Below are 26,437 nucleotides of genomic sequence, written 5' to 3'. Positions count from 1 at the left end.
TGTGTGGCCGGCTGTGTGTGCAGGGTTAACATGTGGCTGCCCCGCCTCTCCTCATCAGTATTATTACCGCACTTGATGTTCTTGTGCAGCTCACAAACGCAACACAGCTGCATTCATCACCACACTTTTTTTGGGGGAGAGGGTCCTTTCTTCTTATTTTTATTTTTATTTTTATTTTTAGTGGATGAACCTCCAAGCTCCAATGGTCTTTGGATGAGGATCATTTTGTTTCAGCAAGATGAAACGATGGAGGGTCCAAACTTTATTCCTCTTGCTTCTCTGTGTCACTATTTTTCCAAGTAAGTTCAAATGTATTTTTATTTACCTCCTATGATCTATAATGTTGTCTTGATAAGCTCTTCTTTTTATTGCAGTTACACACACCCCATGACAAAGAACATTTGCATAAAACTTGCATTTAATTTTATGAACGCCTTTATTTTTAAATTGTTGTCTGCATCATCCATTTCTTCTCAAATTTCCATCCCAGCTCTAGGAAAGCTGTTACCCACAATCCGTAGACTTGGAGCCAGTTGTTGAGGGATTTGCTATTCATCATAATCCCGTAGACATTCTTTGTATCAGAGGCTTTATTGAGACCTAAATCCACCAGATTGACACCGGGAACAAGCCCCACATAAAGTATAAACTGTAGTGTCTCCATGTTTAAAACTGCTTATACGTGTCCTCTCTGGTCTCCTGGAGGTGGTGACAATAATTTCGCCATAAAACATGAAAAATCTTTAGATGAGTTATTTTATTATTCGCATTAACACAGTTTTCACAGCACAGGCATGTTTAATCTCTCTGTTTCCGGCTCATCTTGATACACAAATGTTCAGCGAACACATGCTAAACCTCCACACACACACAGTTGAAGAGGGAAAGTCACTGCTGGTACATTATGGCAGATTTGTCTGATCTCTTTCTTTCTAGAGCTTTATAGAAAGGCAGCCGAGCCTGACATCCACTCTGTCCCGTTACGCCATCTGTCATGTATTCACATCTTCTCCCCTGTTCTCCCTGTCTTCCCACTTCAGCATCCACATCACTGCGTTTGCTCTGAATATCCAGAAAACTAACCTTTTAACCAAATACTTTATTTTTTCAGGAGTAAAAAATGTAAGGTAGCAGAATTCACTGAAACACAACATATACGACTGTGAGTTGTTTCTCTCTTTGTCTTAGCCTGTTGGTGTGCTCATGGGAAATATGCTCAGAAGCTCCTGAAAGATTTATTCAACAACTACACCAGCGCACTGAGGCCTGTGGAGGACACCAACAACATCCTGAACGTGACCCTGCAGGTTACACTGTCACAAATCATCGACATGGTAAAACAACACAAGTCACCACATGATTGTATGCGTGAGAAGAAGCTGTGCGGATACCGACACATTAGTGACGCCATCTTTATATTTTGATCATATTTATTTTACATGTAATTTGTCCCTTTTTGCCAATTATTTTCAATGTTTTACAGGATGAGCGAAACCAAATTTTGACTGCATATTTATGGATACGGCAAGTGTGGGTTGATGCACACCTCAAATGGAATAAAGATGATTACGATGGACTTGATACCATCCGCATACCTAGTAGTTATGTATGGAGACCTGATATAGTCCTATATAACAAGTAGGTCGGACTGGTATTGGGTTAATCATTGAATTATTGTCCCCCGTGTGGCTCCTGTTGGTCAGTATTAAAGGCACAAGCTGAACATTCCTTGAAGCCATTATTCACAGGAGTGTCCAGGCCTCTGCCTGCGTTTTATACACCAGTAATATAACTTCTAATAATACAGACTTACAGAATAAATTATATTTTGAGGAAGGTATCACATGAGTGAGGCCATTGAGCAGGAGATGCCTCTGATGACATTACTGTGATCAGATTAGGATTATGAAAGCAGCTCCCACTATGTAACCACATACTAATACATGTAAACAAACACGTAGCATTACTGGTAAACTATAAAATGCAGACACAACACTGAGGAATGAGTACAACTCTACTAAATGCGTTGACTCTTCCCTCAGTTGGTGAACTTGTGCCTTTGTATCCTGATCAAGTGTCTTTCTCAAATCATTCTCCACCTCCTCTCTGCTCTGTTAAAGGTATCCAAAACACCTATATGCTCCTGGAATACACATGAACACTGTTACTCTAATTTCTTTGTCCAGACAACTTTTCTTTATCTTTCAGTGCTGATGACCATTTCACTGGTCCCATGGACACGAATGTGGTGATCCAACATGATGGCCAGATAATGTGGGATTCCCCTGCTATCACCAAGAGCTCCTGCAAAGTGGACGTGTCTTTCTTCCCCTTTGATGCCCAGCAGTGCAGGTTCACATACGGCTCCTGGACCTACAACGGTAACCAGCTAGACATCCTGAACGCCCTGGAGAGTGCTGACCTGGCTGACCTGGTGGACAACGTGGAGTGGGAGGTGCTGGGCATGCCGGCTAAGAAGAACATTATTCAGTACGGCTGCTGCGCTGACCCTTACCCTGATGTGACCTACACACTGAAACTGAAGAGAAGAGCGTCCTTTTATGTCTTCAACCTGCTCATACCGTGTGTGATGATCTCGTTCCTGGCTCCGCTGGGCTTCTACCTGCCTGCTGACTCTGGAGAGAAGGTTTCTTTGGGTGTCACCGTGATGCTGGCGCTCACCGTCTTTCAGCTGCTGGTTGCAGAGATCATGCCGCCCTCTGAAAATGTGCCACTTATTGGTAAGGGCAATAAAATGAGGTCATATCCCAACAAGTGTCTAAAAACTCTATATTGATCAGTGTTACTTTTTTTTTTTATGTAATAGGTTACAGATCAGCTGTAATGGTATGATAGTATTTAGTTCAATGTATATTAAAAGCAATGAATTCTTAACTTTGAAATCAGTATCATCAACTGTATGCCCTTTAGGAAGAAAGATAATGTAACTACATATCACAGATACAATTGCATTTATTTTGTAATTTCATTACATAAAGCGTTTTACTAGTTCCTCCCCAACACAGATGTTGACTTCCTCTTCTTCCACAGGAAAGTATTACATTGCGACAATGACCATGATCACTGCCTCTACTGCCCTCACCATCTTCATCATGAACATACACCACTGTGGTCCGGACGCCAAGCCTGTTCCCAAGTGGGCCAAGCAGCTCATTCTGCAGCACATGGCCAGAATGTGCTTTGTTTATGAAGTCGGGGAGAACTGCATGTCACCACAGCCGGAGAAACAGGAGCCTCCGCCTGTCAAGAACACCAACTGCACCATGAATGGTCAGGCGGGACCCGGCAGAGAGGACTGTGTCTTCAAAATGGAGAGAGGACAGGAAACAGTGGGCTCTGTGACGGCAGAGGAGAGGGAAGACATGGATCAGATGATGAGTCCTGTTGGCTCAATAGGGAAGAACCCGACCACCGACTACAGCACTTGGAAGAACGGCATGTTCATGAGCATGGACTGTGGAGAATCGGCGGGTCACAAGAGATGCAGGAAGGGAGGAGTGAGTGACAGTGAGAGAAATGAGAGAGAGGCTCCCTGCAGCACCCTGAGCAATGAGAGGCAGCTGCTACGTAACATCGAGTACATAGCCAACTGCTACAGAGATACGAGGGCCACGCAGAAAAGAACTGGGGAGTGGAAGAAAGTCGCCAAAGTTTTAGATCGCTTCTTCATGTGGCTATTTTTCATAATGGTGTTTTTAATGAGCCTTCTCATCATGGGCAAAGCCATCTAACTACAGGACTGAGAAGTTAGTGACAGTGTTAATAGGTGTAATTACAGGTTCATTAAGTACTACATTTTATACAGTAATTTAACGAACATTCAGTTTGCCTTTGTTCCAAACGTCTTAGCCCTGAAACCAATTTGTTTATTATTGACAACTTTCATTCTCCAACTTGTGTCCCAGTGCTGTGTGAAAATTACAAAGCTAAGCCAAGAAATGGCCACTCTAATGGCAAATCAGTGCATTTTTCTACCAATGGTATTTCCACAATTCTGTGCTTTTATTTTGAATAAATAAAATACTGATGTACAGCAATATTTTTTTTTCTTTGAATCTTAAATAAAATTTCAAGGTATTCACAAAAGCAACATAAAGAAATAAAGTACATATTATGTAGTTCATACTATACTTCATAAATTTGAAACATAATTTCTTTTTATCTTTATATCTTACAGATCTCAGAGGCAGATTAAAAGTAATGAGGTAATAGAAGTTACAATTGATATGTGTAAAGTTTGGAGCTGGAAAACAAACATAATTTTAATATTACATAACATAACATAACATAACATGACATGACATGACATAGCATCAATCAATTAAAAAGAGGGAATACCAACTTTACACAAGAGGCGATTTGTTGAGAAATACAACAACAACAACAAGGTTCTGTACATAAAACCAGAACAAGAGATAACAACATGTCAGTGTAACTCTCATGGATTATCTGTTAAATCCTCTGGATCCCCACCATTTGCTCGGCTCTTGATGTGTATTATCCCTGCAGGTCTTTATGTTGTAAAAATGGGCCATGACTCTTTAATCCGAACCCATGGGGAAACAGAATGCAGCAGAACTGTGTTTTGAATCAGCTTCGATTTGGACATTTATTTATTTATTTATTTTTTCCAGGGAGATGGAGGATAAAACCGAAATGCAATTGAATCAAACCTCAAAACCTGTTGAGGCCTCTGATTGACCTTTCATAAAGAGATCATCAGGCCTGCATGACTGAAATACATCCTTTAGCTTTTTCGGGGAGTATTCAGTACAGTATTCAGTTCTGCTTAAGAAAATACATTCAGCATATTCTTTTAGAGTTGTAGGACTCATGTTAGAACTATATGTATATATAAGTAAAATATATAACATAATAAAATAATAATCTGTTATGTTGAGTTAAAAGAGGAAAGAAGATAAGAAGAACAAATGTATTGACAAACATGAGAGAAGACGAAGATCTTGTGCTTCCTTGTCTGTTTATGGTGGTTTTAAAGATACTAATTTCACATACAACTCTAATCCTTTTTGACATATACCCAGTTGAAAACAGTACAGAGACAATATATTTTATAATTTTCACCTCATCATCTCCACTGATTTTTGTAATTACGTGTTTATTCTGAATCTGATGCCAGCAACACATTGCAAACAAGTTGGGACAGGGGCAACAAAAGACTGGGTAAGTTATGTAAAGCTCAAAAACACCGGTTTGAAACATGGGTAATAGGCGTTTGCGTCACAATTGGGTATGAAACGGGCAGCAAGGATGGGGCGAGGTTCACTACTTTGTAAAATACACGATTGTATTACTACATGGGCTCAGGAACACTTAGGAAAACAGTTACTGGTAAGACTGTCTGCAAATGATTGTATTCTGTTTTAATTTACATTTTACACCGTTATACACTGAATACATGAAAGGGAACTAAAATTGAATTACCTTTGTGCTCCAGATACAGACAGGCTTCAGAAACAGGTGTAACAAGTGGAAACATTTAATTAGATGCGTCTTATGATCAAGCCTTTGATTTTATTTATTTAGTAGCACATAAGTTGAACATTATCAAAACCATATAGATAAGACATAAGACACTTTATTTGTCACTGTAGTCATACAACAAAATGTTGTTTAGTAGCTCTCAGAGACCAGCAGCAATAAAGAACAACAAAAGAAAAAATAAGAAAGCAATAAGTAAAAAAAAAACCCAAAAGAAACATGAATAAACAAGAATAATAAATAAACAATCAAGATAAATAAAATGAGATAGAATCCTCTATTCAGTTATTAAAAACAGAGGCTTATTATATGTCTCCCCTAGTTTTCATTAGATGAGTAAAAAAAAAAGTAATTCTCCTGTAACACAAAATGTCACACAGATAAGAAAAATAACACAAACAAGGATAATAACTAAGACTCAGCCTTAACTAAATATCAATTCTAGGATTATCTAAGAACATGTCTTAAGCACAGTATGAACAGAAGACAGAGGTTTTAGTATGGAGTCACTTTTCTTTGCAGTATTTGCATAATTTTATCCCGTAATGACCTTGTTTGCATTCCATAAATGACAGGATTTAAATTAGCAGGGACCACATGAAATAAAATATATGCAATCTTCCTCAAATCTGGGTAATCTGGGAAACGATGCAATATGATCGTTAAAAACCCCGACCAGAGCATGATGAGATAAAGAACGAGGTGGCTCGCACATGTTTGCAGCGCTCTGCTATTCAGCTCTTTGTTTTTCTTGATCCAGCAGATGAGAGCTATTCGGAAGTAGGTGACAGCTATGCCTCCGATCGAGAAACTAAACAGCAGCACAGTGAAAAAGAGCCCATAGATATTGTTGATGGACACATTGTCACAGGAGAGCTTGAACAGTGACGCGTTATCACAATAAGCGTTTTGTATGAGTGATCTACAGCGGGACAGCCTCACTGTGAGACCGATCAGAACAGACACGAGCAGTAATGACATCCCCCATGCAGACACTGACAGCCCAATCACAGTTTTGGTGGTCATTATTGAGTTGTACCTTAAGGGGTGACATATCGCCACGTATCTGTCAATTGCCATAATGATGAGAATGATATGAGAAGCTGATCCGAACGTGTGGCTGCAAAAGGCTTGAACAGCACACTGGTTGTAGGTGATGAACCGCTCTGTTGAAATGATATGAGCCATCAGCTGAGGCAGTAGGACTGTGTTACCTATTAGATCATTCACAGACAGGTTACAAAACAGCATATACATTGGCTGGTGCAAACTCTTCTCAGTGATGATGAGGGTAAGTACTCCAATGTTAGAAAAAAGCAATGAAAAGTAGACAAACAGCAGGAGGAAAAACAGAGGATACACAAACTCTGGAGATATGTTAAAGCCTTGGATCTCCAGCATATCACCTGAGACTGTCATGTTGCTTTCCATTCTCTTTGATTTGCTGGAAACCCTACAAGAGAAGAATGTCAGACACCACTGGTGAAAAAACATTAACAATAACACAAAGTTTATACAGCAAACATTTCAGTCAGCAGTTTGGAGTTTGTTGCACATTTCATTATTTGGTCCAAAAAAGACATAAATCAAAAATGAAAAACAAAAGAACAAACAACATAATAAACATCAACATGTGGAGTGGTTGCTTTACAGTATGTGCATTAAATGTTACACCACAATGATGCTTACCTTTATCCTCTACATACATGCTCAACAAAACCAGCAACCTGGCATAGTCACAGTGTTGTAACTTCTCTTAGATGACAGTACCTGTCCTGTGGAGGTGGAACCTTGATTCAGCAGCTGGATCTCGATCTCTTTTATACCCATTTGACATCACTTCATTGCCCTCCCCATTGGAAATCCAGCGTTTCATTTGACATGTTTTAGAATCATTGTGCTGTACATATGATCCTCACATGTAAAGGTATAGAAATCTTAAGTTTAATACTTAATTTAGCTTGTTTAGAGCAAGGCTGTAGCCGCTGAATCAGCTTCGCCTGCATGGGATGAACTTTTTATCAGGCTACACTTTACTCAGATTTCATGTGGGCTTTCTGAGGAATTATAATGTAATAAAAACATGAATGTTCGCTGAATAAGCCCACCCATTGATGGTGGCTAATTCCAGGTAACTTAGTTATGATGATGTTTGCTTAACACTCATAAATCTGCCCATTTTCACCACAAACATTTGGTTCCTATTACTGACACCTTTTAGCAAAAACATTTCCAGTACAGCTCCAGTGCAAAATGGTGTGTTGACGTTTACCCACAGCAGTCAAGCAAAGAAAATATACAGGGATATAAGTACAGCTTTGGTTTAGACATGTTTGAAGAGTTTTGGGTAAGTAAAGTCAGAGGTCAGTCAACATCAACATCTCTTCCTGTATTCCTTTCACACCACTCAATAAGTACTGCGTATTGATTATATCAACTGATGACTCAAATTCAATAAAGTACAAATGTCAGTGAGGCTACAATACACTCTACAGAGCAAGGATGACCAAACTGTTTCCTTTAAGGGGCCACAACTAAAACTCTATGGTAGCCCAAAGCAAACACCCTTTGTATTGTATTGAATGATGCAAAATGGTGCTAGTATCCCAAGTTCCCTGCCTGCTTTGTTCAGATTATAAAAAATAATGAAAAATTTCAAAGTCACACACACTCACACACTGGGTCCTATGGCTTTTACCCAGTGATAAAATCCTATTAAACTGCACAAGTACATTCAATTTAATGAAAACAAACATTAGAATTAAATTTAGTACACTGAAACAGAATTGGCACTTAAATGTGTTTATGAATGCTCTCAATTGTGGAAATGAGCCTTTTTTTTGTATTGCCACATAGGCATGTGTGAATAAAGTTTCTCCACGATGGATAGTGTTTCTGGTCGAGGCGGGACTGATGCCCCACTTTGTTTTATTTTTCCGTGGTTGTTTTTCGGTCTCAGATTTGCTGAGATTCTGCTAACAGTCACAAACAGACAATTCAGGTATGGGAGCAAAAAAAATAAAATAAAATAACCCAGCGAGGTTTAATGCTGAGTGTGACTGCTGTGTAAGGTGACAGCGCGAATCTCAGAAACAAATTATTATCATTATTGTCAATATCATTATTATTGTTATTTTATACAGCAGAGAGACCACAGGAAGACATAAGAGGGTCAAATCAATTATTAAAGCCACTCAAGGGTCCATTATGTCCATTCCTCTTGGGTGAGATGATTAGTCTTTCTCAGTGTCCTAATGTCCTAACGGCCCTTTTGTATGCATGTACAAGGTCCTTGTTCCCAAAGGCCTGATGTGACCACTTCAGGACTCTGTTTTAATTAGTGTTTTTCTTCTGGGACATATAAAAAAAGGCTCAACAGTGCAAATCTAATATGCTATACATTTTTAATTGATTAAACCATTTGACAAATCAATTAAAACTATGTATTTTATATGAAACTGGAGATGAATAGAGAGAAAAAAACACAAAGCAAAGTCTAAGTTGTGATACTGTAACTGTGAATTTTCCTTTGAAATGTTTGACGTAATGATACACTTAATGATTAAAGTTAAGGAATCAAATGTTTACAAGTTGTAATGTCACATGTTGAAGCCCCCCTTGGGTGTTAATAAACCCTCTTCTTCATTAGCAAATACCAAGGAATCTCATTAGCAGCTGGAGGTTTACTAATTGTCTGGGGATCGATCACAATGTGAGACAGTTAATAACACATCGTTTAATTAAATCTCAAGGGGGCTCATTAATAAAGTGTTTTGACAAAGCAATGAGACAGCTTGCTGATGTAACTTTGCCAATTGTAGTGTGTCTACTTACATAATATTTTTCCAGTAGCTCTTGGATAAGATTTCAGATTAGTTTGGAGCTACATGTGTAGCTCCCTGCAGGCCTTTGCAGCCTTACTGTAGGCCAAAATGTGGCTTTCATATTAGACTTGATAGTCCACCTTTAAAAAACAGTCAACTCTGTTGCGGGATTTGTAAAATTCAAACTTCAGAACTGTAGATTTAAGAGGTAAAGGTGAAAATATGAAAAGTCCAGCCTCTATTGATCGATTTGTCCCACAGTGTAGAGACCACGATACATGATACATTTGTTTATATATAACCAAGGTCCTTTAATTTGAATGATTAAAGCCTAGTTGTAACAATGCTGTCATGGTTTGGACTTTACTGTTGCTTGTTTTCGTGTTTTTTGTTGTGTTATGTGTTTCAGAGGTGCTGGGAGAAGCTGAGCGTGGTTTCCTGCTGGCCTGCAGCACATTTGTGAGTAATAAGCCTCCCTTTTTATACCCTTGTCTCCTCTCCTCTTGCTGCCAGATTATTATCGCCAGATCTAGTCGGTACATGGTCAACCCAACGTTTCCAATGTTTTCTCTTGTCTCTAGTATTTCAAGTTTGCCTTCTATCTAACCTTGCCTGTTTCTCCACTTCTTCAGTGTGTGAACTTCTCCTGGACCAGCTCCTCGGGCCAAACGCCACCCAGCCACCAGCACCTCTGCCCCTCTGCACTCCCTGGACTCCCTGTGCACACAGCCAACGCCACTATGAGTTCCTCCACCTCCTCACATGGAGCCACCTGCCTGAGTCGGAGTCGAGCGCTTCACCTCCACCTGTCTATTGTCTATTGTCTATTCGACGTAGCTACGCCGTCGCCGCGACGCAGAAGCATAAATCAGGCTTTTAAGGGGTTAAAATAGATGTAGCACAAAGTACTCAACACATTTTGTTTTTTAAACCCTTATGATTCAAAAAATTACAATAAATGTACCTTGTAACCTTGTAAATTATTTTTCTTTAATAGGGCCCACCATAAACTGTATCTACTCATTCACTCTCCGTTTGAATACAGTTGGTCATCAAACTTTAATTTGTTCTTATCTTATTTGATAGAGACAATGCAATTAATCAATTAATTTAGTTCCAAATACAATGAAACAGAAGGCTGGTTTTTAGATCTTAGATTAATTTAGATAGAGATGGTGATGCTTGTGCCCTTACTGTCATAAAATATGAAAAATTAGAAAAAATCATGGTGCATAAATAACTAGGATCGATTTACTGTTATTGAAATCTTCTGAGCTGCAGATTACCCATACTCATCATCTTTTCTCATCTTATTTTATACATTTGCTGGAAATTAATTTGGTCATTTGTGAGCAACTCTACAGTAAAGCCTTTAAAACAACAACTAACTAAACACAACAATCCATAACTTGAGTTCCTTCTGTTTAACCGAATTTAAACAAGTAATTTGAGGACACACTTGTATTAATCTATTTCGGCACAACAGTTATTTATCTTAAAAAAATACATAAATATACGTAGAAAAGTCTAAGTAATTTGATGGTACAGTTTTCTATGGGCTTTGTTTTTCTTCAGCTCTCAGAACTTTAAACTTTAAAGTAATTATCCTAACTTTTTGTCTCTGCAAAGCTCCTAGCAGTCCCAGAGGCAAAAGGTGACGTAACCAAGTTCCAGTTGTGGTGACAATAAATGAAGTTTCGTGGGCAGGGCAGCTCTCAACACTTCCTGCAGCACTGCTTTGAAAGTGACATGTTGTCTCACTTCTGATTGCTTTAAAAATTCATTCAAATTTTCCATCATGCAATTTCATCACTGTTTTTCTTTCTACTAACTGAAGTGAAAATGGAAAACGAATCTTTCGGGTTCAGCTCTGAGTTGACCCTGGACCCATTTGTCATTCCACCTGGAGGAAAGTATCCCATATTTTTCCTTGGTATTACGGTTTATGTTTTTGGCATCCTTTGCAACCTGACCTTGTTGACGTTGATCATTCTGAAGAGGAACCTTCACAAGCCCATGTATTTCATCCTGTTCAGTCTTCCCCTCAATGATCTGATAGGCATAACTGCAATGCTACCAAAAGTCCTTTCAGACATTGTTACAGAGACTAATAAGATTTACTATCCTCTCTGTGTTTTACAGGCATTCCTGCTTCACATGTATGGTGGTGGAATCTTGTTTATTCTCGCAGCAATGTCTTTCGATCGTTATGCTGCCATCTGCATGCCGTTACGCTACAGCTCTATCATGACCCCCAGAGTCGTTATCTTTATTATCGCTCTAGTTTGGGGTCTTGACTTTGTCTTGATTGTATCACTGTTCTCTTTGCAGACACGACTTCCCAGGTGCAAATCTGTAATTATGAATGTGTTCTGTGATAACCCGTCTCTGCTGAAGCTCACATGTGGAAACACGACAGTCAATAACATCATAGGATTGTTTAACACAGCTGTCATGCAGGCAGTGAGTGTGTCTGTTCAGGCATTTTCCTATGTGAAGATTCTGATCACCTGTGTGGTTTCACAGAGGTCTGAAGCAAAGATGAAAGCTGTCAACACATGTGTGGCACAGCTGGTCATTTTAGTCATATTTGAGATTGCGGGGACTTTCACAATTTTATCTCACAGGTTCAAAAATGTCTCAGCTGACTTGCAAAAGATCATGGGCATGCTGATATTTCTCATACCACCGCTTTTGAATCCACTTGTATATGGGCTGTATACAAGTGAAATACGAAACACTCTCCTGACAGTCTTGAAAAAGAGTAGAGTATCCGTCTAAATCTTCATACAAGCGGGTTAACAGCTGAATTTTTGTACTTTTTGTACTGCAATCACCAACATTACACTGTGTTATCTCAGCAGCACTCTGATGGTGTAAGCAATATTGTGGAAACAATACCTGTGAAAAACCGGTGAACTGTGAAAAGAACCAGAAGAAGTACATGAACTTGAACACAAACTGGACTCACTCTCAACAGTTTTTGGTTTCTTGTGTGGGACAGAACATTTTTCTCTGGATTTGAGGTGCATTATTTTTTTGTCAATATACCTTTTCCACAATACAACTTGTTGTAAATTAAAACAGTTTTACAAAAACAGGTGAGCAACATATTTAGCCAAGTCAATTATTCTGAGCCACTTTTCAGAGTGCTGGAGTCTCACAGCTGATATTGATGAGATGAAACTGGCTAAAAGTGTGTGTGTCTTACTGCAGATTTAAAAACATGTTACTCAAGTACCTGTCCTTGTTACTATTTTGGAAAAATGTACTTTATATTGGGCTCTTTTCTTTTGTGTTTCTTTTAGTGTGTAGAGTTATTTGTGTTGTTAACATTGTGTATGATTCTGAATGGAGAAATTAGTCCCATATTGCACATAGTCAAATATATGATACTTAAAATGACATCTTTATTTCATTCCTCTTTTGTAAAACTGTGTCTCAGATATTATTTTTGCTTGTTCGTATCCTCTTCACAGTGATTCTGTGGTTAAATATTGTTTTGTATAAAGAAGACTGAACTTTGCAGCCCATCTTCTTCAGTGTTCACATTTAGAATTACTTATTATGCCTCACAGTTACTTGGTGTCAAGTGTAAACAACTTTAATCACACACACAATTATTGTTGAATCAAAAACAATGTATAATATACACAAGATCTGCTCTGTTCGCTGTGTGGTCCATTAATAAAATCCAGATATTCTGAAACATATTTCATGCTGTTCATGTTATTGAAAACAAATATAAAATGAAAAAGAACAAATGAACGATTTCATTTTCATGGTATCACATGTTAAAGTATTAATTTAAATACAGATAGGGTAGGTCAGAAAGTAATTAAAACTTTTTAATATATGGTACAAAGTGCTTTACATCAACATTAGTACAAAAAAATAAAAATAAAAAGGGAATCACAAATACCAAGAGTGCAAATTAGATAAAAATAAACACAATATATACAACATAACTCACATACATTTGGTTTTACATATGGCCAGATGAAGAGGTTGAGAGGGGAGCAGATAAGATGGTGCAGTGCAATGCAGCTTTCTGTGCCATGAGATGCACTTTACTGTTGGGCAATATAATGGTCATGGACAAAAGACAGAATATTATAGACTCATCTGAGGGGTACAAAACTAGCACCAACTTAAAGGTGCTATTGTTAGAAAAGTAGATTTTTGAGTCTCATTCACGATTTGTCAAAAACTCACTTCTTGATTGTAGGACGAGTCAGCCGCCATCCCAAAGTGTCAGTTTTTGAAGAGTTTGGAAACCCAGATCGTCAATATGTTACGTTATTATGTTGATAACTAATACATAAGTTAATAACAACTCTCAAGTAAGCAAACTATCTAACAAACAAGCATAGCTACTGAGTTTTTACAGGGAAATTCACAATTAGCTCCTTAATAAAAAAAAAATAAAGAAAAAAAGTATATCAATCACCATATTTAGAGCACAAATACACTATCATGTCTAAATCTGGCATAATGCGATGTTGAGGCCTTAAAATAAACTGGAATGAAGAGTAACAAAGTTTACAAACTTGACTGTGCAGCTGTGCTGAAAGGCTGAAGCAACAAACACACACTGCTTTCACCAAGTGAATAGAAAATTGACATATTTCCAAAAACATTTTAAACGTTTAGTAAAATAATAAATTGTTTAAGCCGCTACAAGAAGCTTTAATTTTCTTTTGATACTGGCGGACCCCTGTGGACAAAAATGGTATGAGCGCCACTGCCTTGTGTCGTAGAGATCTTGATCTTGGTCCATGCATTTGTCACAGCATACTTTTAATATCATATTTCTTTTGTAAACACAGCTTTTAGCAGGACGCATGGCGATGAGATAATGCATCTATTTGTGGCTATGGAAGATTAATAACTGTAATTTGCTGATTGTGAAATAAAGTTAACTTTATTTAAACCACTGCAGAGCAGCTTTTTTCCTCAGGCTGTGAGGAAAATATTCTCACTGATGTTCTTGTTTGCTTATGTAGTTCATATAGAGTCATTAGTATGAAGCTGAGAGTGTTTCATAACTAGTTAAAAGTTTCTTGTAGCATGTTAAAAAGTACACTTGTCATTTAATTTAGGATTGGGATACCAGGCTCAAACATGTCACCTATTCCTGTTTATAAAAATGACTCATCCAGTGCACCAGCCAGAAACTTTTTATTATTCCATGTTGTAGTACAGAATACAGACACATTATCCGGATAGAAAAAACAGCTATGATCCCAGCTGAGTGAAATTTGTTTAAGACTTAAAAATAAAATAAATAAAACCGGCGCTGACTGTCTGTCCAGTCCTGCTCGCTCACTGCTACAAAAATTTCTATTAATTAATGAATTCATATTTTTGAAAGCTGAGCTCATGCATTTGCAAAATATTAGATTAATTTGAGTATTTTAAAAACAATTAAGATATTAATAAAATTATTTGATTATATAAAGTCAATAAAATGGCTTAAGACAAATACTAATCAATACGGTAAGCTGTTTAAAGACTTCATTCTGTCCCTGATGTCCTAACAAAAGACAACTGTTTTGAAACGGCATTACATCATACTTGTTTTCCCACCTTTATGTCAGTCGTGTTATAAAAAACGTCCGCTCTGCACTCTTGGGTAATATCACAGGTTAACCTTGAGCTTAGCGTTGCCTTGTGCTTGTGTCTTTCACATTATGTCTTCTAACAGGTTCCGACTGCAGGTGAGAATAGGATAACATATTGCCAAAGGTAAGATAGCAGAGGCAGCTGAAATTATTCAACAGCACTTAATGTCAGATATTTGCTTGTGACTGCTCAACTGCTCTTCTTTCAGCTGAAAATTGTTCCTTCATCAGTGGGAAGGAGTTGGCAAAGCTTTTGAAAGAAGAAGCAACCCTAATAAACAAATTATAGTGTACTTCACTGTACAATTATGTACACAAATGCATCTTATTCAGTTTTACTAACATTGGAACCACTGGGTTTATCTAATGCATTCGTCTATCCAGCATTTCTGTTTGGGACTTTAACATATCTGTGTATAATGTTTTTTAACTTGTTGCTTTTGATAACTACTGCTCGGAGTAAAAAGCTGCACAAACCCATGTTTATCCTGCTGTTCAACTTGCCCATCAGTGACATGTTGGGTGCTACAGCTCCTTTCCCTCAGCTTGTTTACAGCATTGTGACACAGACCAGACTGATTTCCCTTCCTGCATGTTTTATTCAGGCTTTTCTGGTTCATTTTTATGGTGCAGGAAACTCGCTGGTCTTGAGTGCCATGGCATACGACAGATACATTGCTATATGTTGTCCTTTGAGGTATAATGCCATCATGACTCCACTTTGCTTGGTAAAAATGATCATTTTAATATGGTTACTTAATTTCTCAATAATTGGTACGTTGTTTATGTTACTCAAACGGCTCAAGATTTGCAGGACAAATATAGTGGATTTGTACTGTAACAATCCATCGTTATTGAAACTGACCTGTGACGACACCAGTGTGAACAACTACTATGGACTGTTTTTTATTATCTTTCTCCAAGGCGGATCACTCTCAGTTATTCTATATACATATGCACAGATTTTGCGTACATGTGTCATGACTAACCAGTCTGATGCCCGACCAAAAGCCATTCAGACATGTGGCACACATTTAACCATTTACCTTATTCTACAAATCAATACTTTGGCTACACTTGTTGCTCATCGCTTTGGGAGTGTGTCCCCTTTACTGAGACGAGCTCTGGGTGTGTCAGTTTTAATTTTCCCCCCGCTTTTGGACCCAATTATTTATGGACTGAAAACCAAAGAACTCAAGCAGAGCATGACAATGTTCTTGAAGAGAAATGTGAATTAAATAGGAATTCAACCTTTACTTTTTTCACATGTATACATACGTACAAATTAACATCCAAATCCAGTATACTTTAATCAAAACTAGTGTCCATACAGCAATATTTGTCTTATGGACAATAAATACAGCAAGCTACGCATTTCTTCATCTGATGATGACATTGTTTGTGAATTTGCGAATGTTTACATTTATGTTGAAACATGTTTATGAGCATTGCATTACTTTATGTTTTATTAGTATTGCCAACAGCAGAGGTCATCTCTGTTCTTTAGATTCCTACTCTATCTCATTTGAATAAACAAGGAACATGATGACAGGAGCTAATATGAGAGAGAGACTGTGGAAAGTAGTCACAAATATAACTTTGACAAGTCATGTTACAGATCACAACTGACTGATAAAGACCTGCCCTCTGCACTGCTCATTTCAACATCAGACATGACGCTTGGCTTTGATGGTTTTGCAAACAGAGGTGAACGTCTCAACTGTTCCCATTAGGCTAAATTACATGGGTAGGCACATGTTTGTTCATGGATAGTTTATATTAGCCTGATTTATTCTTCATTCACTGCTGCATTTCGTACGGAGAATTAGTTTAACATGATTCAGCACCATGTGTTTAATGTTTCAATTCAATTGCCCAATTTGTGGCCCAGTATGGCCCTCTGGAAAAAAGAAATATCCCCACCCCTGATCTACTGTATTCAGGTCAGGTGAATAACTCAGTCATCAAAATACATCACACTTTTTGTTCTCAATTTGGTTGCTTTGGTTGTATGTTTTAGGTTATTGCTGAAGTGTGAAGCACCATCCAGTCAGATTTAAGAAACTAAGTTGAATCTGAGCATACAGGATTGCTTTGTTCAGCCTAGAATTCATCCTGCTTTTGTCAACAGCCATACATGCACATGCCACAGTAACTTAACTCAACCATGTTTTATTGTGTGTTCTATTGAGTCCCCGGGTGAAGACCGTCAAGGGCTGGGCAACAGCAGCTAGGACACAGCATCTGTTCATGGGACGCATGCTCAACCAACTGAGATAATAGGGCACCTGATATGTCAGTCTTGTGACGAAAAGTAATGAACTGCAGTCTTTGGTAATATCAGTGTGCTTCAATGCCAATAAAAGGCAGAGTCTTACATCGTACATCTCACAGGTTTCAACTGTATGTGAGAATAGGAGCACATATTGCCAGAGGTAAGATAGCAGAGGCACAGCTGATTTATTTCACAGCACTTAATATAAAAATGTTTGTTAACATGGATTATGTAATGTTTTTTTCTCCTTTTCTAGTTGTTTTTAAGCAAAAGAAGCAACAGCAACAACAACAACAACAACAACAACATAACACTGTAGAGCACTGCAAGAGTATGTACATAAATGCATCTTCTGCAGTTTTACTAACATTGGAACCACTGGGTTTATCTAATTCATACATCTATCCAGCATTTTTGTTTGGGACTTTAACATATGTGTTTATCATGTTTTGCAACCTGTTGGTAATAACAACTATTGCTTGTAGTGCAAAGCTGCACACACCCATGTTTATCCTGCTGTTCAGCCTGCCCATCAGTGACATGTTGGGTGCTACAGCTCTTTTCCCTCAGCTTGTTTACAGCATTGTGACACAGAACAGACTGATTTCCCTTCCTGCATGTGTTATTCAGGCTTTACTGGTTCATATTTATGGTACAGGAAACTTGCTGACCTTGACTGCCATGGCATACGACAGATACATTGCTATATGTTGTCCTTTGAAGTATAATGCCATCATGACTCCACATAACTTAGTTAAAATTATTGTTTCAATATGGTCAATCAATATTTCACTCATAGTTGTACAGCTTTCATTGCTCGCACGGCTTAAAATTTGCAGGACAAATGTAATAGATTTGTACTGTAACAATCCATCAATTGTGAAACTGACCTGTGATGACACCAGAGTGAACAACTACTACGGACTGTTTACTATATTCATATGCCAAGCCGGACCACTCTCAGTGATACTGTACACATATGCACAGATTTTACGTACATGTGTTATGACTAATCAGTCTAATGCGCGACAAAAAGCCATTCAAACATGTGGCACACATTTAGTCATTTACTTAGTCCTAGAATTCAGTGCTTTTATTACTCTCATTGCTCATCGCATTAATGTTGTGTCCCCTTATGTAAGAAGAGCTCTTGGTCTTACAATTTTTATTTTCCCCCCTATTTTGGACCCAATTATATATGGACTGAAAACCAAAGAACTCAAGACTGGCATAAAAATGTTCTTAAAAAGAAAAGTATGTTCGTAAGTGCTTTTAGCAGTTTTGGCATTCCTAAGAAATATTTTATAATCATTTGTGGAACTAATGCTGACTTCCAAATTAAGTACAATTTAGTCCTGTGAGCAACAGTCATCTGTATACAAAAAACTCATGTGTTTTTCTTCATTTGACTTACATATTTTGAGTTTTCAAATTGGATATCTAATATGTTAATGATATGAACACTGTCATTGCTGTGAGTCAATAGAAAGTGGTGCACATGCATATATATTTGAATTTAAATAAGAGAAAATACACTATAAATATACATTCTGCTCTGTGTGAAACTGTTTGATGTAATAACATTGTGTCAACAGGCATTTAATAATTTCTATTATGTGGATTTTGATGTGAGCCATTGTTGTAAAAAAACTTAACAAAGGTTTTATTTTCCTTCATACTGGAAATTATGTGAAAATTTAAACATATATATTTATTTTTTCTCCTTTACAATAGAATAACAATTAATCAAATAAAATACTTTCAGTATGTATCTGATGGTCTGAGTGAAACTTCTGTTATTTCCTTATAAATAAAGGTTATATGGGATGTGATTAGATTTTTGCTCTTTATACTGTATGTGCACTTTAAATAGATAAACAATGTTGAATCACTGATTTAATATGATCATCACTTCTCCATTTCTCGGAGTAAAAAGCTGCACAGACACATGTTTATCCTGCTGTTCAACTTTCCCATCAGTGACATGTTGAGTGCTACAGCTCTTTTCCCTCAGCTTGTTTACAGCATTGTGACACAGAACAGACTGATTTCCCTTCCTGCATGTTTTATTCAGGCTTTTTTGGTTAATTTTTATGGTTCAGGAAACTTACTGATCTTGAGTGCCATGGTATATGACAGATACATTGCTATATGTTGTTCTTTGAGGTATAATGCCATCATGTCTCCACTTTGCTTGGTAGGAATTATCATTTTAATATGGTTACCTAATTTCTCAATAATGGGTAAGTTGTTGTTGTTACTTAAACGGCTCAAGATTTGCAGGACAAATGTAGTGGATTCATACTGTTACAATCTCTCTAATAATAATAAGTTGTCCACCACATTTGGTTCTTTGTTGTGTGCGTGTAATGATTCTTCAAAAAATGAAAAACAAAGAATTTCTATTCCTTTGCAACAGAAATGATGTGGAATGTTTTTATGTATGTGTCTATTATGTGTGAACCTTCTGTAAATCCTTAAAAAATAAATATTAATAAAGGTGATATAACATGAGATTTAATACTTTCCACTACTTTATGCGCAGATTATGATGAATAACCAATGAGATTTTGAATGTGTGCAAATGTGTTTGATAAAAAAAATGTAATGAATATTGTTTAACAATAATAATAACAGTTGGCTCTAACTGGAATCCTCTAATTCCTTTGGCAAACTAAACCATATCAACACAAACACTGTGAGCTGAGGTGCACCAATCACAAAAGGGATGAATTTAATGAAAATTGTTTCTGAATAAAAGTACATGTATACTTAGATATTCCCAAGGCTCTGTTTGGCTATGCACTGGGCTTCTACCTATACTGTAGGCATGTAGGTGTATAGCCCTTTTCGGATATCAGAATTAACTGTAAAAAGAACATGAAAAATGATCACTCAGCACACGACCTGTTCCAACTTCTACCTTGGGAGTGCTATAAATCAGTACCTTCTGACTTGTGAGGAAGTTTGGTTCAGATGGAAGAGGAAATATTTTTATTTGATCACATATCATACAATGTACAACATAGTCCGACTGGTACTCATCCCCAACTCGAGGGAGCAGTGGGCAGCAGTTGCGCTCTGGGACCAAATCCAGGTCCGAGCCAGTGCCTCGGTCAAGGACACTGACTGGAGAAATAACCCCCATACCTGGAGTAAACCCACGCACGCACAGGGAGAACATGCAAACTCTGCACAGAAAGGCCCTGCCCGAGTGGGATTTGAACCCAGGATCTTCTTGCTGTGAGGCAGCAGTGCAAGCCACCGTGCTGCCCAACAGTTGTGCTCAGGTCAGGTACAGCCTACGCCTCATGGCACCATGTAAAGTGGTCCATAACCCCAAGGACAAAGCATGTACAGCAAACATTGGAGTTGGTGAAGCATGGTGTCTTAGTAAATGGCATTGCCTTCGCACTGCTTCCAGTATCTCTGTGTCCTCCACGGCCTTGTTGAAGGTCGTTGGGGCTATGATACAGAGATGCTCCTTAGCTGTTCTATCGTGAGTCCCCGGGTGAAGACCGTCCAGGGCTGGGCCACAGCAGCTAGGACACAGCATCTATTCATGGGACGCATGCTCAATCAACTGAGATAATAGGGCACCTGATATGTCAGTCTTGTGACAAAATGAAATGGACTGCAGTCTTTGGTAAAATCAGTGTGCTTCAATGCCAATAAAAGGCAGAGTCTTACATCGTACATCTCACAGGTTTCAACTGTAGGCACTGAGGCACATCTGATTTATTTCACAGCACTTAATATACATTTTTTTGTCAACGTGGATTATGAAATGTTGTTTTTCTCTTTTTCCATTTGTTTTTCAGCAAAAGAAGCAACAACAACAACAACAACAACAACAACAACAACAACAACATAACACTGTAGAGCACTGCAAGATTATGTTCACAAATGCATCTTCTGCAGTTTTACTAACACTGGAACCACTGGGTTTATCTAATTCATACATCTACCCAGCATTTTTGTTTGGGACTTTAACATATCTGTTTATCATGTTTAGCAACTTGTTGGTATTAACAACTATTGCTTGTAGTGCAAAGCTGCGCACACCCATGTTTATCCTGCTGTTCAACTTGCCCATCAGTGACATGTTGGGTGCTACAGCTATTTTCCCTCAACTTGTTTACAGCATTGTGACACAGAACAGACTGATTTCCCTTCCTGCATGTGTTATTCAGGCTTTTCTGTTTCATATTTATGGTACAGGGAACTTGCTGACCTTGACTGCCATGGCATACGACAGATACATTGCTATATGTTGTCCTTTGAAGTATAATGCCATCATGACTCCACATAACTTAGTTAAAATTATTGTTTCAGTATGGTCAATCAGTATTTCACTCATTGTTGTACTGCTTTCATTGCTTGCACGGCTTAAAATTTGCAGGACAAATGTAATAGATTTGTTCTGTAACAATCCATCAATTGTGAAACTGACATGCGACGACACCAGAGTGAACAACTACTACGGACTGTTTACTATATTCATATGCCAAGCCGGACCACTCTCAGTGATACTGTACACATATGCACAGATTTTGAGTACATGTGTTATGACTAATCAGTCTAATGCTCGACAAAAAGCCATTCAAACATGTGGCACACATTTAGTCATTTACTTAGTCCTAGAATTCAGTGCTTTTATTACTCTCATTGCTCATCGCATTAATATTGTGTCCCCTTATGTAAGAAGAGCTCTTGGTCTTACAGTTTTAGTTGTCCCCCCTATTTTGGACCCAATTATATATGGACTGAAAACCAAAGAACTCAAGACTGGCATAAAAATGTTCTTAAAAAGAAAAGTGAGTTCGTAAGAGCTTTAAGCAGTTTTGGCTTTCCTATGAAATATTTTATAATCATTTGTGAAACTAATGCTGACTTCCAAATTAAGTACAATTTAGTCCTGTGAGCAACAGTCATCTGTATACAAAAAACTCATGTGTTTTTCTTCATTTGACTTACATATTTTGAGTTTTCAAATTGGATATCTAATATGTTAATGATATGAACACTGTCATTGCTGTGAGTCAATAGAAAGTGGTGCACATGCATATATATTTGAATTTAAATAAGAGAAAATACACTGTATAAATATACATTCTGCTCTGTGTGAAACTGTTTGATGTAATAACATTGTGTCAACAGGCATTTAATAATTTCTATTATGTGGATTTTGATGTGAGCCATTGTTGTAAAAAAACTTAACAAAGGTTTTATTTTCCTTCATACTGGAAATTATGTGAAAATTTAAACATATATATTTATTTTTTCTCCTTTACAATAGAATAACAATTAATCAAATAAAATACTTTCAGTATGTATCTGATGGTCTGAGTGAAACTTCTGTTATTTCCTTATAAATAAAGGTTATATGGGATGTGATTAGATTTTTGCTCTTTATACTGTATGTGCACTTTAAATAGATAAACAACGTTGAATCACTGATTTAATATGATCATCACTTCTCCATTTCTCGGAGTAAAAAGCTGCACAGACACATGTTTATCCTGCTGTTCAACTTTCCCATCAGTGACATGTTGAGTGCTACAGCTCTTTTCCCTCAGCTTGTTTACAGCATTGTGACACAGACCAGACTGATTTCCCTTCCTGCATGTTTTATTCAGGCTTTTTTGGTAAATTTTTATGGTTCAGGAAACTTACTGATCTTGAGTGCCATGGTATATGACAGATACATTGCTATATTTTGTCCTTTGAGGTATAATGCCATCATGTCTCCACTTTGCTTGGTAGGAATTATCATTTTAATATGGTTACCTAATTTCTCAATAACGGGTAAGTTGTTGTTGTTACTTAAACGGCTCAAGATTTGCAGGACAAATATAGTGGATTCATACTGTTGCAATCTCTCTAATAATAATAAGTTGTCCACCACATTTGGTTCTTTGTTGTGTGCGTGTAATGATTCTTCAAAAAATGAAAAACAAAGAATTTCTATTCCTTTGCAACAGAAATGATGTAGAATGTTTTTATGTATGTGTCTATTATGTGTGAACCTTCTGTAAATTCTTAAAAAATAATAGTAATAAAGGTGATATAACATGAGATTTAAAACTTTCCACTACTTTATGTGCAGATTATGATGAATAACCAATGAGATTTTGAATGTGTGCAAATGTGTTTGATACAAAAAATGTAATGAATATTGTTTAACAATAATAATAACAGTTGGCTCTAACTGGAATCCTCTAATTCCTTTGGCAAACTAAACCATATCAACACAAACACTGTGAGCTGAGGTGCACCAATCACAAAAGGGAGGAATTTAATGAAAATTGTTTCTGAATAAAAGTACATGTATACTTAGATATTCCCAAGGCTCTGTTTGGCTATGCACTGGGCTTCTACCTATACTGTAGGTATGTAGGTGTATAGCCCTTTTCGGATATCAGAATTAACTGTAAAAAGAACATGAAAAATGATCACTCAGCACACGACCTGTTCCAACTTCTACCTTGGGAGTGCTATAAATCAGTACCTTCTGACTTGTGAGGAAGTTTGGTTCAGATGGAAGAGGAAATGTTTTTATTTGATCACATATCATACAATGTACAACATAGTCAGACTGGTACTCATCCCCAACTCAAGGGAGCAGTGGGCAGCAGTTGCGCTCTGGGACCAAATCCAGGTCCGAGCCAGTGCCTCGGTCAAGGACACTGACTGGAGAATTAACCCCCATACCTGGAGTAAACCCACGCACGCACAGGGAGAACATGCAAACTCCGCACAGAAAGGCCCTGCCCGAGTGTGCTTTGAACCCAGGATCTTCTTGCTGTGAGGCAGCGGTGCAAGCCACCGTGCTGCCCAACAGTTGTGCTCAGGTCAGGTACAGGCTAAGCCTCATGCCACCATGTAAAGTGGTCCATAGCCACAAGGACAAAGCATGTACAGCAAACATTGGAGTTGGTGAAGCATGGTGTCTTAGTAAATGGCATTGCCTTCGCACTACTTCCAGTATCTCTGTGTCCTCCACGGCCTTGTTGAAGGTCGTTGGGGCTATGATACAGAGATGCTCCTTAGCTGTTCTGTCGCGAGTCCCCGGGTGAAGACCGTCCAGGGCTGGGCCACAGCAGCTAGGACACAGCATCTGTTCATGGGACGCATGCTCAATCAACTGAGATAGTAGGGCACCTGATATGTCAGTCTTGTGACAAAATGAAATGGACTGCAGTCTTTGGTAAAATCAGTGTGCTTTAATGCCAATAAAAGGCAGAGTCTTACATCGTACATCTCACAGGTTTCAACTGTATGTGAGAATAGGAGCACATATTGCCAGAGGTAAGATAGCAGAGGCACAGCTGATTTATTTTACAGCACTTGATATAACATTGTTTGTTAACATGGATTATGTATTTTTTTTTCTCTTTTTCCAGTTTTTTTTCAGCAAAAGAAGCAACAGCAACAACAACAACAACATAACATTGTAGAGCACCACAAGATTATGTACATGAATGCATCTTCTGCAGTTTTACTAACACTGGAACCACTGGGTTTATCTAATTCATACATCTATCCAGCATTTTTGTTTGGGACTTTAACATATCTGTTTATCATGTTTTGCAACTTGTTGGTATTAACAACTATTGCTTGTAGTGCAAAGCTGCGCAGACCCATGTTTATCCTGCTGTTCAACTTGCCCATCAGTGACATGTTGGGTGCTACAGCTCTTTTCCCTCAGCTTGTTTACAGCATTGTGACACAGAACAGACTGATTTCCCTTCCTGCATGTGTTATTCAGGCTTTACTGGTTCACAGTTATGGTGGAGGAAACGTGCTGACCTTGACTGCCATGGCATACGACAGATACATTGCTATATGTTGTCCTTTGAAGTATAATGCCATCATGACTCCACATAACTTAGTTAAAATTATTGTTTCAGTATGGTCAATCAATATTTCACTCATAGTTGTACAGCTTTCATTGCTCGCACGGCTTAAAATTTGCAGGACAAATGTAATAGACTTGTACTGTAACAATCCATCAATTGTGAAACTGACCTGTGACGACACCAGAGTGAACAACTACTACGGACTGTTTACTATATTCATATGTCAAGCCGGACCACTCTCAGTGATACTGTACACATATGCACAGATTTTACGTAAATGTATTATGACTAATCAGTCTAATGCCCGACAAAAAGCCATTCAAACATGTGGCACACATTTAGTCATTTACTTAGTCCTAGAATTCAGTGGTTTCATTACTCTCATTTCTCATCGCATTAATATTGTGTCCCCTTATGTAAGAAGAGCTCTTGGTCTTACACTTTTAGTTTTCCCCCCTATTTTGGACCCAATTATATATGGACTGAAAACCAAAGAACTCAAGACTGGCATAAAAATGTTCTTAAAAAGAAAAGCCAGTTCATAAGAGCTTTAAGCAGTTTTGGCTTTCCTATGAAATATTTTATAATCATTTGTGGAACTAATGCTGACTTTCAAATTAAGTACAATTTTGTCCTGTGAGCAACAGTTGTCTGTATACAAAAAACTGTGTTTTTCTTCATCTGACTTACATATTTTGAATTTGTAAATTGGAAACTTATATCTGAATGATATGAACACTGTCATTGCTGTGAGTCAATAGAAAGTGGTGCACATGCATATATATTTGAATTTAAATAAGAGAAAATACACTGTATAAATATACATTCTGCTCTGTGTGAAACTGTTTGATGTAATAACATTGTGTCAACAGGCATTTAATAATTTCTATTATGTGGATTTTGATGTGAGCCATTGTTGTTAAAAATGAAACAAAGGTTTTAATATCCTTTATAATGGAAATTATATGATGGTAATTATATCACGTGAAACATTTAAATACATATATGTATTCTCCTTTACAAAAGAAAAATGTTTTCAGTATGTATCTGAAACCTCTGTCATTTCTAAATAAATAAACGTTATATGGGATGTGATTCGACATTTTCTCTCTATACTGTAAATGCACTTTAAAAAGATAAACAATGTTGAAACACTGATTTAATATGATCATCACTTCTCCATGTCCTTAACAATTGGACAAATATAAATTCAGCAGCAAATCGGACTGTGTTGAGACACAGTCTGTTATTTTAGTAGAGACTGATTTAAAGAGTAAACAGATGTATCAATAAACATTGTAAAGCATACTGTAAACATGATTTCAGACC

The 26,437-nt window shown here is 37.6% G+C and overlaps 7 protein-coding genes across 8 annotated transcripts; 6 read left to right on the top strand and 1 right to left on the bottom strand.

Annotated features, from left to right (window-relative positions):
- The first annotated feature begins 221 nt into the window (after window positions 1-221).
- Window positions 222-4,005, top strand: chrna10a (cholinergic receptor, nicotinic, alpha 10a). Of its 2 annotated transcripts, XM_084351862.1 has the most exons (5): window positions 222-299; window positions 1,189-1,334; window positions 1,484-1,638; window positions 2,209-2,741; window positions 3,052-4,005. In XM_084351862.1, the coding sequence occupies exons 1-5, from the start codon at window positions 239-241 to the stop codon at window positions 3,750-3,752; spliced, it is 1,596 nt and encodes a 531-aa protein (XP_084207988.1). In that variant the 5' UTR covers window positions 222-238; the 3' UTR covers window positions 3,753-4,005. The 2 variants fall into 2 exon arrangements, with proteins under 2 accessions (XP_084207988.1, XP_084207987.1); XM_084351861.1 differs by lacking the exons at window positions 222-299; window positions 1,484-1,638 and having other exon boundaries at window positions 1,281-1,334.
- A 2,013-nt stretch (window positions 4,006-6,018) lies between these two features.
- LOC311255749 (olfactory receptor 52N4-like) lies at window positions 6,019-6,954 on the bottom strand (the record flags this gene model as incomplete). The annotated part of the gene is made up of 1 exon (XM_084350398.1): window positions 6,019-6,954. The coding sequence occupies one exon, from the start codon at window positions 6,952-6,954 to the stop codon at window positions 6,019-6,021; it is 936 nt and encodes a 311-aa protein (XP_084206524.1).
- A 4,232-nt stretch (window positions 6,955-11,186) lies between these two features.
- Window positions 11,187-12,128, top strand: LOC311255748 (olfactory receptor 52B2-like; the record flags this gene model as incomplete). The annotated part of the gene is made up of 1 exon (XM_084350397.1): window positions 11,187-12,128. The coding sequence occupies exon 1, from the start codon at window positions 11,190-11,192 to the stop codon at window positions 12,126-12,128; it is 939 nt and encodes a 312-aa protein (XP_084206523.1). The 5' UTR covers window positions 11,187-11,189.
- Window positions 12,129-15,279: 3,151 nt separating this feature from the next.
- LOC311255747 (olfactory receptor 51I2-like) lies at window positions 15,280-16,209 on the top strand (the record flags this gene model as incomplete). The annotated part of the gene is made up of 1 exon (XM_084350396.1): window positions 15,280-16,209. One exon carries the CDS (start codon window positions 15,280-15,282, stop codon window positions 16,207-16,209), a length of 930 nt encoding a protein of 309 aa, XP_084206522.1.
- A 1,718-nt stretch (window positions 16,210-17,927) lies between these two features.
- On the top strand, window positions 17,928-18,512 carry LOC311255746 (olfactory receptor 52N5-like; the record flags this gene model as incomplete). Its single annotated transcript, XM_084350395.1, has 1 exon — window positions 17,928-18,512. One exon carries the CDS (start codon window positions 17,928-17,930, stop codon window positions 18,510-18,512), a length of 585 nt encoding a protein of 194 aa, XP_084206521.1.
- Window positions 18,513-21,142: 2,630 nt separating this feature from the next.
- Window positions 21,143-22,075, top strand: LOC311255745 (olfactory receptor 1M1-like; the record flags this gene model as incomplete). The annotated part of the gene is made up of 1 exon (XM_084350394.1): window positions 21,143-22,075. The coding sequence occupies one exon, from the start codon at window positions 21,143-21,145 to the stop codon at window positions 22,073-22,075; it is 933 nt and encodes a 310-aa protein (XP_084206520.1).
- A 2,645-nt stretch (window positions 22,076-24,720) lies between these two features.
- On the top strand, window positions 24,721-25,653 carry LOC311255744 (olfactory receptor 6N1-like; the record flags this gene model as incomplete). Its single annotated transcript, XM_084350393.1, has 1 exon — window positions 24,721-25,653. One exon carries the CDS (start codon window positions 24,721-24,723, stop codon window positions 25,651-25,653), a length of 933 nt encoding a protein of 310 aa, XP_084206519.1.
- Window positions 25,654-26,437: the final 784 nt, after the last annotated feature.

The sequence above is a fragment of the Pagrus pagrus genome (assembly GCF_965226575.1).
Source record: "Pagrus pagrus genome assembly, chromosome: 4".
NCBI classification, from domain to species: domain Eukaryota; kingdom Metazoa; phylum Chordata; class Actinopteri; order Spariformes; family Sparidae; genus Pagrus; species Pagrus pagrus.
Note: the sequence above shows the minus strand (reverse complement) of the source record. Positions and strands in the feature narration are given on the sequence as shown.

Bases quoted from the DNA above. Each gene is read 5' to 3' on its own strand.
- chrna10a (XM_084351862.1), top strand. From the start codon at position 239: ATGAAACGATGGAGGGTCCAAACTTTATTCCTCTTGCTTCTCTGTGTC. The intron at 300-1,188 runs GTAAGTTCAAAT...TCTTTGTCTTAG, and splicing joins CTGTGTCACTATTTTTCCAA to CCTGTTGGTGTGCTCATGGG. The intron at 1,639-2,208 runs GTAGGTCGGACT...TTTATCTTTCAG, and splicing joins GATATAGTCCTATATAACAA to TGCTGATGACCATTTCACTG.